General features: G+C 36.3%; 1 protein-coding gene across 1 annotated transcript; it reads right to left on the bottom strand.

Annotated features, from left to right (window-relative positions):
- Nucleotides 1-4,799: 4,799 nt before the first annotated feature.
- On the bottom strand, nucleotides 4,800-5,751 carry LOC101102371 (aldo-keto reductase family 1 member B1-like). The gene is given in 1 exon segment (XM_042242739.2): nucleotides 4,800-5,751. A coding segment is annotated over 1 exon segment (951 nt). The 5' UTR covers nucleotide 5,751.
- Between the last annotated feature and the right edge of the window lie 7,043 nt (nucleotides 5,752-12,794).

Below are 12,794 nucleotides of genomic sequence, written 5' to 3'. Positions count from 1 at the left end.
AGGCCTATGCCCATGTACAGCAGGGAGAAGTTAGAGAAGAAAGAGAGTTCCACCCCAATTCCCAAGAAGTATCCTGAGTATGATGTCTCTCAGCGGGAATTTGCTAGGGGAAGCACACTGACTGAAACCGCCCACCCTGGTCAGGCCCTTTAGTAATCATTCACAAGAGTTGTTTTATGACAGGAGATCCTTGTAAGGAATACGAAACTAATAAGCCACCACCAACCAGAAGAGTTTGGGAAAGGTCAAAAGGAGACACTGTGTGCCCGTCCACATCCTAGAATCCTTCTCACTAGTATCCATCTTGGCTGAGTGATGAGTGAACCACCAGGAAAGACTCTGAATTAGAATGATTGGCCAAAGACAACCCGGAAGCTAATACCATCACCATAAAACCCAAGACTGCAAGCCACGTGGCAGAGCAGTTCTCCTGGGTTCCCTTACCCTACTGCTCTCCACCCGGGTGCCTTTTCCCAATAAAATCTCTTGCTTTGTCAGCAATGTGTCTCCTTGGGCGATTCATTTCTGAGTGTTAGGTAAGAGCCCAGTATCGGGCCCTGGAAGGGGTCCCCCATTCTGCAACAGTACCATTAAAACTATTATGTAGTTTCATTTATTTGGGAAAACATATTGATTGCTTATGTGTTCTTGGTTCTAGTTCTTACCTGGTGGAGTATGTGAAGAATAAAAGTCTTTATAGGATATTAGTTATTTCAAGGTGTTTTTTTTTTTCTTTTCTTTTTAAAATTAAGTTATTTCTTAGTTGAAGGATAATTGCTTTTCAGAATTTTGTTAGTTTCTGCCAAACAGCAACATGAATCAACCATTGGTATACATATGTCCCCTTCCTCCTGGAGAAGTTTCAAAGTTTCTAATGCATCTTTCCTTTAATCAAATGAAGAATCTGTCAGGCATTTAACAGGAACTTATAGTTTAGCTTTTTGGACAATGAAATGTTCAACTTATGAACAAATCAAAGAAGGTCAAACCCAGCATGAATCAAATTAGTCTAAAATCGTAGGTGAAATTTTAAGAACTGTGTATTAGGACTGTTCTCTCTCTCCAGCTATGAGAGGTGAAAGGGAAGAACTCTTTTTCTATACTCACACATCTGACACTAACTACCCAGAATTAGCACAGACACCACAGATAAAAGGCTCAGTCCTACAGGACTGTCCCCAATTCTTAAGTCTAGAACTGCTGTACTTCTGGCCAACTGATTCCACAACAGAGGTTAACACAATCTCTCTGCTAACATTCAATAATTTTCTAGAATGCTTCACAGAGCTCAGGAAAGCATTTTGCTTGTCACACTACAGTCCATGGGGTTGCAAAGGGTCGGACATACCTGAGTGACTGAGCTCAGCACAACAACATTTTAAAGGATATAGTAATGACTCAGAAACGGCCATGTGGAAGACAGCCAAGACAAGATGAGGCGTGTCTACATGACTTCTAAGGAATGATATGTTTCTATGCCCTCTCCAGGGATGCCATCCTTCTAGTACCAAGACATATTCACCAAACCTGAATGTCTTGGAACTCCTTTGTTTAAGGTTTTCGTAGAGGTTCCATTAAGCAGGCATGATTAACTAGATCACTGACCATTGGTGATTAACTCACCCTTGTTCCTCTCCCCTCCCCAGTGATCAGGGAGAGGGTCTGAAAGTTCTAACTCTCTAATCAGTTTTTTTCTAGTGGCAACCAGCCCACATCCTCCAAGAGTCACCACATTATCAAAAACTCAGGTTTGATAGAAAGGGACTCATTATGAATAACAAAAGATTCTCCTCTCACCACTAACAGTCAGGAAATTCCAAGGGTTTTAGAAGTTCTATCTTAGGAATCAGAGATAGAGATCAAAAATATATTTCTTATTATGCCACAGAAACAATTCAGTTTAATTATTAATGACTGGATATACATGAAGTTCAATAACCAGGCTGTACATATGATGAACATGATTGTTTCCAAAAACTGTGAATCAAAGTACTGATGACTTTCAAGGAGTATGAGGTTTTTAAACTGCAGAAGGAAAGAAAAAGCCAAGAAGATAGAGATAAGGAGATGGTAGGTAATTGTGTGTGCTTGCTAAGTCACTTCAGTCGTGTCCTACTCTTTGTGACCCTATGGATCATAGACTACTAGGCTCCTCTGCCCATGGGATTCTCCAGGCATGAATACCAGAGTGGGTTGCCATGCCTTCCTCCAGGGGATCTTCCCGACCCTGGGATAGAACCCATGTCTTATACTTCTCCTGCATTGTCAGGCAGGATCTTTACCACTGGTGCTACCAAGTAAAAGTTCATATGGTTAAAATAATTTTGCTTTATTGAATATGGATATTTTATATCTACAAATAATAAAGGGGGAGGGAAATTCAGATTTTATTCCAGAGAGTTACTCACATGCTGAATTCATATAATGTACACTGTATGGGTGAAAATCACCCATATGTTATTAATAACATACACAAAATATACAAGAGTAGAAAAGGAGAAATGTAGTTTTCAACCTCTGGGTATGTGAAAACATTTTAAAAACTAAATTTAAAATGTAATGTATATATATATATATATATATATATATATAAAAAACATTGAAATGCTTTAAAAACTTTCATTTAACACACAGAATTATGATTTATTTTTTTAAATCTAGAGAAACAAAGGACAGATTAGATCTTATGATACTCAAATTTTCTTTATTTGATATCAATTGAAAAAGGAATATTGAGTCATTTTCTATTTTTAAATTGATTGTTTTAATTATCAGTATGTCATTCTTAACAAAAAATAAAGTAATCGAATTAAAAAAATGAATGTTTCAGAATTAACCAGAGAAAGAAAAGATGGGTACCTCCTTTTCCCTCTAAAGTTAATTATGTTAGAATATATTTTTATTACATAAAATTAGAAGATTCTCATTAGCCAAAAAATAATTGGAATATTTATATTCTTCTCCTACAAGTAACCATTACTAACCTTTGGTAAAGTTTCTTTCAGAATTTTTTCATTACATATTATTCATTAAATAAATATTTTTATAAGACCAAGGAGCATATGATTTTTTTCACTAAATTATACATCACAAACTTGCTTCTACAGTATAAAAGTGTCCTTCAATATAATTGGGTACAATGTTTTATCTTATTTATGAATTAATAATGAGTTATTTAATTGTTATAACAACAGAGAGACATTTAAAGGGAATTTAAATGTCTAGAAGAGGTCAAGAAGGTAACTTAAATCTTTGATTTAGACAATAATGCTTCTGAAACAACCAGAGAACCCAAGCCTAGCCTAATAGATTTTAAGTATAATTTAAAATAAAAACAGAAACAAAAATTACATTTTTAAATTGAGAAAAATAAAAATATTTATTTTGTACCATACCTAATAATTCACATATTTGAAGAATTTCATGGGTCTCATCCAGTTGAGACCCAAATTATGCGGTATGTTTTAGATTTTTTAGTCCCTGCTTTTATGACACTGCTGCTGCTACTAAGTCGCTTCAGTCATGTCTGACTCTGTGAGACCCCATAGACGGCAGCCCATCAGGCTCCCCCGTCCCTGGGATTCTCCAGGCAAGAATCCTGGAGTGGGTTGCCATTTTCTTCTCCAATGCATGAAAGTGAAAAGCGAAAGTGAAGCCGGTCAGTCGTGTCTGACTCTTAGCGACCCCATGGACTGCAGCCCACCAGGCTCCTCCATCCATGGGATTTTCGAGGCAGGAGTACTGGAGTGGGGTGCCATTGACACTAGGGAAAAACAAAACAAACAAACAAACAAACAAAAAACTTCTGAGAAGTCCAGTCCAGAGTATAATCTTCTGGAGCTGATTTTCTTTTCCTTCTGCAAGGTTCTAGAGGATGTGACCGCTTTTTTTTTTTCCTTTTAATTATTTGAGATATTGAAAAGACTTGCAAAAATAATACAAAGAATTTTGCTTTGCACAAAAATTTTCTAAAGTATTAATATTAATATTTCACATTTTCTCCTCTCTTGCTTTATATTTATATAAAATTACGCCCGGTGGCTCAGACAGTAAAGAATTCACCTGCAATGTGGGAGACCTGGGTTCAATCCCTGGGTTGGGAAAATCTGCTGGAGAAAGCATGGCAACCCACTCTAGTATTCTTGCCTGAAAAATCCCTTTGGTCAGAGGCACCTGGTGGGCTACAGCCCATGAGGTTACAAAGAGACAGGACTGAGAAACTAAGCACAGCACAGAGCCGACTGGAGTGCTATTTCTTAACTTAACTTGTGGTTTTCAGATTACGTAAGTGTTTTTAACTAAAACCACAACTCCTCCTAATTTAGACCAGTAATTGCATATACTTTCCCCCAAGAATCTTATTTAAAGCAAAGAAAAAACATCTTTACTCTTGCTTTGCTGTTCTGTTTGTTTTACTGGTAGATTTTTTTTTTTTTTTTTTCAGAAGAACACTGTTTATTTGAGGCAAAGAAAAGTCTAGTTGAAAGGATTACAGTACCAAGCAATCAAAATCCCACTGTTAGAGGCACTATTCTGATTTTGTAAATTCAGTTTAGAAAAGAGTATTTGGGTTGAATGTTCCCCAGTTCCCCAGACAAGAAGGGCAAAGGAAAACTGAAGAGACTTCTACTAGTCCACTGATTCTGTTCTTTGGACCCGACACCAAGCTGGCCGAGCCCTCACCAGTTTGTCTAGAAGCTGCTGATCCACCACTGATGGACACGGGTCAAATTACGCTACACGCAAGTAAAGAGGTGGGAGATGGCAGGTCATCTGGCCAAGGGCAGACACGTGCAGCTTCAAAACTCCTTGTGAAAGGGGTAATCCCCATGGGAGGCACAGCTCACCAAGGCACAAGCCCTCCAGTTCCTGTTGTAGTTGAGCAAGGTGGTCATATCCTCCTTGTTCAGTTCAAAGTCAAAGACCTGGAAGTTCTCAGCAATGCATTCAGAGGTCACTGACTTGGGGATCATGATCAGGTTCCTCTACATGGGGAATCAGATCAGCACCTGGGCTGTGGTTTTATTGTGCTTGTCTGCAATCGCTCTGATCCTTGGGTCCTCCAATATGGCAGGGTCCTCAGGCTTGGCCCAGGCCCTATTGGGAGAGCCGAGAGGACTATAGGCAGTCACCACAATGCCTTTGGAGTTGCAGTATTGGATTAACTTCTCCTGAGTGAGGTATGAGTGGCACTCGATCTGGTTAACCACCGGTTTGTATTTTAAGCCAGGTTGTTTAAGAATCTTCTCCACTTGGAGATGGTTGAAGTTGGAGACTTCAATAACTTTCACCAGCCCTTCGTCCACCGGCTCTTCCATGGCCATCCAGGTATCCATGAAATCTTTCTCACTGGGAATCATGTCTATGTCCTCATCCAACGGGAAAAAGTCTTTCCCAGGCTTGAAGCCCATGGGCCCGTGGATGAGGTAGAGGTCCAGGTAATTCAGCTTCAGGTCACTGAGCGTCTTCTGGCAGGCTCCTTTTACCAGGTCCTTGTTGTGATACATGCCCCACAGCTTGCTGACGATGAAGAGGTCTTCACATTTCACAACCTTCTCCTGCAGCTTGGAATGGGGGGCCAAACCCACCTCATTCTCATTCTGGCACGTGTGGGCACAGTCAATGTGACAGTACCCAAAGTCAGTCACCACCTTCACAGCCTCTGTCACTTTGCCTGGAGGGGACTTCCAGGTGCCCAGCCCCAAGATGGGCATCTTGGCGCCAGTGTAGAGCACACTGTGGTTGGCCATGACTTCTGAGCTGCACTGACAGGGATCAGAGGACCGTGGTAGATATTTTTCTAGTCTACTTTTTTTCAATGAAGATATAGTGCCTTAAGTATTATCAATGTATGGGAGGACCTCAATTCTGTTGGTTCTGAGACCTTTCCCCTTTTTCCAAGTGATGATCAATACCCGCAGTTTTAGGGTCCTGGTATCAGCATATGTCTGTAAGATATGTGTCTATAGTTATATATTTATAGCTGTGGCTTCATTTTTTTTCATCACTTTCATTTCAACTTATTTTTTCACTTTTGCTTTGTGCGGATTTTACCTCAGCCTGTTGAGAGATCTCTTATCCATTTAAATATATGTTTGTAAAAATGTATTCAGCATTTCTAGATGTTTAATCATGCATCATTTTTCACAATATCAAAGCAGCCTTATTGCTAGAACAATTCTAAATAACAATTTTAAAGATAACATTTTCAATTGTTTACCTTGAATATAATACTCAATATTTTTAGTGTCTTAAAAATAAAAATTAGTCAGAACTTATCATACTTACTGTTATAGATTCTTCTCCCCAAAGCCCCAATGAAATCACTGTATATAAAATAATTAATTTTATATATATTCCTCTTCATCAATTAACTTATTTCTTTTGACATTTTGAAGATAAATCCTATCTTGGGTCTGCAGATGTTTTGTTGTTTTCCTAACATTCAAATAAGTTGTATTTTTCAACATTTCTTGTGATAGCTTGCTATTTTTAGCCAAAAAAATATAAGCAATAAATTTCTAAGCAATGTATTAAAGAAAATGAATGCTTAAGTAACATTTGATACTGAGAACTGGAAAATGAGTTGATCAGAATCACACTGGTTAGCCTGGAAAGTGAGTTTTTAACGGAAAGCAAATTTGGCAGTGCCAGCTCTGAACTACTCATTGTTTATGACATGATTTGACATTATAATCATTCACCTTACACTCTTTGTACTAATTCTTTATATGAAGTAAGCAAACTTGTCTTTATAGTTTGGCTTCCCATTTGATTTCCTACAGAGATTATAAGTTGGTCAAGGAAACTATAAATCTTGTCTGCTTAGCAGTGATATTTCTTTCTGTACATTGTTAAATTAGCATTCAGTTCTGCGCTAGCTTTTGTGAGCGTGGCTGACCTGAGACTATCTGGGAAAGATTGAAAGGCTAAAAATGAAACCTGAAATATTATGAACACAAGGATTCTGGGATGCTATATACATTACCAATGAATCAGTTATCCCTTAAATTGATCCAGTGTTTTAGTCACGTAGACAGTCATTTATTTCTGTCATTATTCATTCAATCATGCATTTATCCATGCACCCATCCATGCATCCACCCATCCATTTAGCTATTCACTGAACCAGTACTTATTAAATATCTATATATCTAGTGTGCTAGCTGGTAGTAATAAATAGAAAATGATTTCCAGCAACTTTTCTTTAGAAGGGAGGCAGATAGGTGAAACAGAAACATAATCACATATTACAAACGTAAAAATATAAAAATAAGTGTTACTCAGTATGAACAGAAGAAAAAGTGAGTTTACCCTGGAGAACAACAAAAAAAAAAGGAAGCGAATATTTGTGACTCCTAATATCATCACTTTCTTTCAATTTCTCTGAAATTATGCCTTTAGTTATTGAGAGTATATGAATTGATCTTGGATATATTTCTTATTTACATGTAAGTAAGTAAAAAATGAATAAAAATAGGCAAAATGTATGAAGTCGCATCACAAGAGCCATCATTGGAAATATTTCCTCATTTAATAAGTGTATGCTGAACACCAATATGTACAATTATGTACAAGGCATATTTAATCACTGAATCGTGTGACTAAAAGTAATGCATCAATATCGAACTTGGCCTTTTATATTTTTAGAATATAAATGCAAATATAGAATTTTAATTTTTCATGTTAAATTATAAACTATTGGAAGAAATCACAATTACAAATCTAAAGCTTCTTAGCTTCATGCTCTATTACATTAATTTTTAAACTACAGATTGTTATGTAGATCAAAAAGACCTTAAAAGTGTTTAGTAGTTTAGTAGTGCTTTTACCAATAAATGAAACATCTATGATTAACACGTGAGTATTAATCTTTGACATATACAAATGCCATGTAGATCTATATATAATTTTATCTATATGTCCATAAAAAGAGGACTTATTTTTTAGAATATGAAGGAAGAGTATTCATTTTTTTAAGAGACAAAATTTTGTGCTCAGTGATTAGGAGATGAAAAAAAGAACCTAGAAATTTAACTGGGCACATTGGTCATGAACCAATACTGGATTTCCATAAATTATGTAATCTAAAACTACTGATCTGACATTTATAATATTAATTTACAACATTTATTTTCATTGTCTCATTACAAAATTTGACTGTCTTTGTAAATTTTTGGCCTTGGATTAAGAATTTTAGATATTTATTTATATTTAAGATTACTGAGAAAATATATGATGAATTTTCTCTCTAATACAAAGTATTATTCTCTAGTGTTGTAATTTTTATTCTAATGGTGGATAGTTAAACAGTATTTATCTGTTGTATACAGGTTTATTAACTACAAATTGGCCCTTGCCATTGCACTTGCCATCTACCACAAGGATTAAATCATGTGCTGCTGCAGCTGCTGATTTTCAACACCCTCTGAGAGCAATTCAAGGTTGAGAGCAGAAATGAGGCAGCCTGTGGTGGGGGTGGGGGTGCTGTGGGGGAGGAAACTGGAAGAACAAGTCTTCAGATAGTTAAATATTTTCAGGAGCCAATTTCATGAGTTCAATTCTTATATCTCTTTGTACGTAGAAAAGCACTAAAATACTTTATAGTGATGACCGCTCCTCATGACAAGCAGAAAACTTCTGCAAAAAATATGGGATTGATTACATGTACTACCCCCTTCAACAAAATAACGTATATTCTGACCTTCCCCTCTATCTCTTTGGAGCAGTTTCTCAGGGCTATCTGAGGTTCTGTCTCTTGGGCTATAGTTCTCATTTTGCCCCCAATAAAAGTTAACTCACAACTCTCACTTTGTATATTTTTAAAAGTCAACACTTGTTTAAATTACTAAACTGACAACACAAATACTACATATATTCTCAAACTCATTTATTAAATTAGAACAAAAATTAGCACATTTTAAGTATGCTCATTAAAAATATCACAAAGTTCAAGGATTTAAATTTCACTCACATTTTCTGAACATTTCTTAAGGTAAAAGACATAGTGTTAGGTAATGTAAATAACATACAACGGGTTTCATGAAGAATCAAATAAGGTAACTGTGATAAATGCAGAATAGAGATATGAGGCAAAGGGCTGGTACAGAGGAGGGAACGATTGAGGGTTCTTGACACAAGACAGTCTTTCAGAATAATTCTTGCTTGAACTGGGCTTCTGATTACAAATAGATTTTTTTTCCAGGTAAATGAGGGTGGTGTAAAAGGGTATTGAGAATAGAGGAAAATAGAATAGTATATTCAAGAAACTATTCAGTATCCTAGAATGCAAGATGCAGATTTTCAGCAGGACGTATCTGCAATGTGGATATGATCAGATTCTATAGGATCTTGTGACTCAAGCTAGTATCTTTATCACTTGGATAATGGCAAGCCACTGAGACACAGAAAAGTTTAGAAACTGAGGTGAAAACAAACACACATACCCCTCCCATATATTATTTTTCACCTTAGCAAATATGTTATTTATTTTATATTTTCAAAAGAAAAAGAAAAAGAGAACAACTGAATCTTCTGAAACTCATACAAAATTTAAGGGGTTTTTTGTTGTTAATTTTTTTTAAATTTAATTTTTATTGGAGTACAGTTACTTTGCAATGTTGTGTTATTTTCTCCTGTATGGCAAAATAAATCAGCTTTGGAAAGGAACATAGGAGTTTGCAAGGTCAATCTCTACTCTTGGGCAGATAAAGACTTTAAGCTTCTTAGAAGCTAAATGAGGTTCTTAAGCTCTTACCAAGGACCAGATGCAAAACTAGACTAGACCACAGGTCACCTACTCATTGTCCAGAATTATTTGGAGATTCAATATTATTGTGACTTTGCAAGATAGTTGCAATATATTGATGCTTGGTACTGTTTAATGCCAGTACCGTCATTCATCTATTATAAAATAGCTCTTGTATTTTGCTTTCATTAATCCAGGTTTTAAGGTTCCTTGCCTTTCAGATTAATCTTTGACATATGCACTGTTAGTAGGAGTAGCATTTGGTTTTCATGTGGCTTCTTTTAATCTCAGTATGATTGAAAACAAAATGAATGTTTCTTCCGACTATCTGTGCCCTAATCCCAGTATGGAAGTCCGAATACAGAATATGATGCATTGGCAGAGACCCAAGATGGAAGCAGAAGGAGGTGCCAAAGGTCTGATGATAGGAGTCAAGGTTTTTGGCTTGTCTATGAAGGAAAATTAACACATGGGCTTTAAATGAAAAATATCCCATCTTCATGCAAAATGCAGCAACATTAATTACAAGAGTCAAGTCTATTCATACCTTACTTCAGAAGAAGGTGGGTTATTTTTCATTCTGGATGCACTGATTGTTATTCAATAACCTTGCTGGATTTTGCCCTTAACTGCATTTATCAACTATGAGACTTGCTCAGAAAATAAGTTTATAAGGTTAATTACCAGCACATTATGCAGAATGCAGAAAATTTGATGGTGGCTTTATATTCTGCTGGCATGTGAGGGAACATTTCCAAGGGCTCAGCTCTGATTGTTTGTGACATGGTGTTTCCTTAATTAAGAATGGCTATTCTCCTACATGTATGCTCCCCACACAAGGTAAATGTCAAGATTTAATTTTTTTAACTATTCTTTTTTTTTTTTTAACAGCAAAAACCAAGATCAATTTACTGATTTGTTGGCAAAAAATACTAATACTTAATTATTTTAAATTGCTATTTAAGAAAAGAGCACTTCCACCATTATAAGGGGACTTTAGTGTTTTTTTTTTTAATGCATATTATATGGGTTTCTGAACGTGTTTAGTGACAATGATAAACTGCCTAGTCCTTCTCTCAAAACTGTCAATATATCATCGAATTTTTTATTGTCTTTCAGTTTTCACTCTGACACTTAAGTGGAATACATGCTTTATCTGTTTGCTTAGGGTACATGATTAAGAGATAAGTACTCCTTGGGGGCTCAGACTATAAAGAATCTACTTGCAATGAGGGAGACCTGGGTTCAATCCCTGGATTGGGAAGATCCCCTGGAGGAAGGCAAGGCAACCCACTCCAGTATTTTTGCCTGAAGAATCTGCACGGACAGAGGAGCCTGGTGGCCTACAGTCCATGGGGTCTCAAAGAGTCAGACATGACAGGGTGAGTAAATACACAGCACTCTCCTATCTACTTCTTAAGACTGATAAACTGAATGGCTTTCAACATCTCTTGAGGAAAACAATATGGAAGACTAGAAGACTCTGATTGAATATATATACATCTAACAGTCCATACAGTCAATATTTGATGGCCACTATTTCCTTCTTTTAATTAAACCTAAGATAATTGATCAATCTATGAGACTACCGGAGATCCATTTTCACAAGCCAAGAGGATTTTTTGTTTTAGAAATTTCATGACAATAGAGAAAAAGGAAGGGTTTTTGTTTTTTTTTGTTTTTTTTTTTTTTTTACATTTTTATAATCCTAGGAAAATTTGGAAAATTCTTGGGCTTCAAAGTGTTGAACAAGAACCCTTACATCCTTCTCTAACCTGTTCTGATATTACTCTTTTCCTAGCTATATTCCCGCCATGCCAGTTATCTTTCAGGTCCTCAAACATTTCATGTTCATTTTTAACTGCAGGTGATTTATCCTTGCCATTTCCTCTGCCTGAAATAATCATCCACAATTCTTGAATAGCTGACTCCTGGTTGTCATTCAGGGCCCAGTTCAAAGGGACTTTCCTTAGAGAGGTTATGCTAATAATCTAATGTATAGCACAGGAATCCCTAATACCAACCACTCTCTCTTTCTTCAAACTTCTTTCATTCTCATCGTAAAGAATAGAAGTATCAGAATGTATTTAGTTGCTTATTCTCTGCCGTCTCCATCCAAAATGTAAACACTTGGGTGGTTTTTATATTCCTTCTATTTAGAAGGATAGTAGTTCAAAAATATTGGTTGAATATAAGAAAGAGGGTTTCCCAGTGGTAAAGAATCCATCTTTCAATGAGGAAACCCAGGTTCGATCCCTGGGTTGGAAAGATCCCCTGGAGAAGGAAATAACAACCCACTCTAGTAGTCTCACCTGGGAAATCCTCTGGACAGAGGGGCCTGGCAGGCTACAATCCATGGTGTCGCAAAAGAGTCAGATATGACAACAACTAATCAACAACAAAAAATACAAAGAACAAATAGGAGCATCCTGTGTGTGGAGCTTTCTGTAATACATTCAGTGCATTTCTGTCTTAAATTAGTGGTCATAAATTTAAATGCCTGCAGAGGTCAGGTAAACAATATGAGTAAAATAGTCAGGTATCATGATAAACAGGGATAGGAAGGGGAAAGATTATGGCAAGTTGTGGAATATTTCCTCTACCTACCCTCAGTTCTGACTAACATTTATCTTCATGAATTTGAACTCCAAAATGCCAGAGTTTATGTATAATTCTTGAATTTTAGTGTTGGCAAAATAAATCTTTAGAATTTTATTAGCCAAAAATGCATCTCTATGCTACATAAGTATTACTGATCCTCTTGTTTGCAACTTCAGCTACAGAATTAAATGTTACCATAACAGAGTATCAAAAATTCCCAGAGGGAAAAAAAATAATCTCAGGAAATTGCATATGACATGTCACTCCAAATAAGGTATGTATTATACGACATTTCCATCTATAAAGACCAATTCAGTTGTAATTGAAACCCCAAAATGATAGTGGCTTGAGCAAGGTACAGATTATTTTTCTCATAATGAGGTATAGTATGTTGGCTTTGTAGACCAGGAATCTGGTCTCCTTCAATTTAATTGCTTTACCAGCT

This window comes from Ovis aries, chromosome 2 (assembly GCF_016772045.2).
Source record: "Ovis aries strain OAR_USU_Benz2616 breed Rambouillet chromosome 2, ARS-UI_Ramb_v3.0, whole genome shotgun sequence".
NCBI classification, from domain to species: Eukaryota; Metazoa; Chordata; class Mammalia; order Artiodactyla; family Bovidae; genus Ovis; species Ovis aries.
Note: the sequence above shows the minus strand (reverse complement) of the source record. Positions and strands in the feature narration are given on the sequence as shown.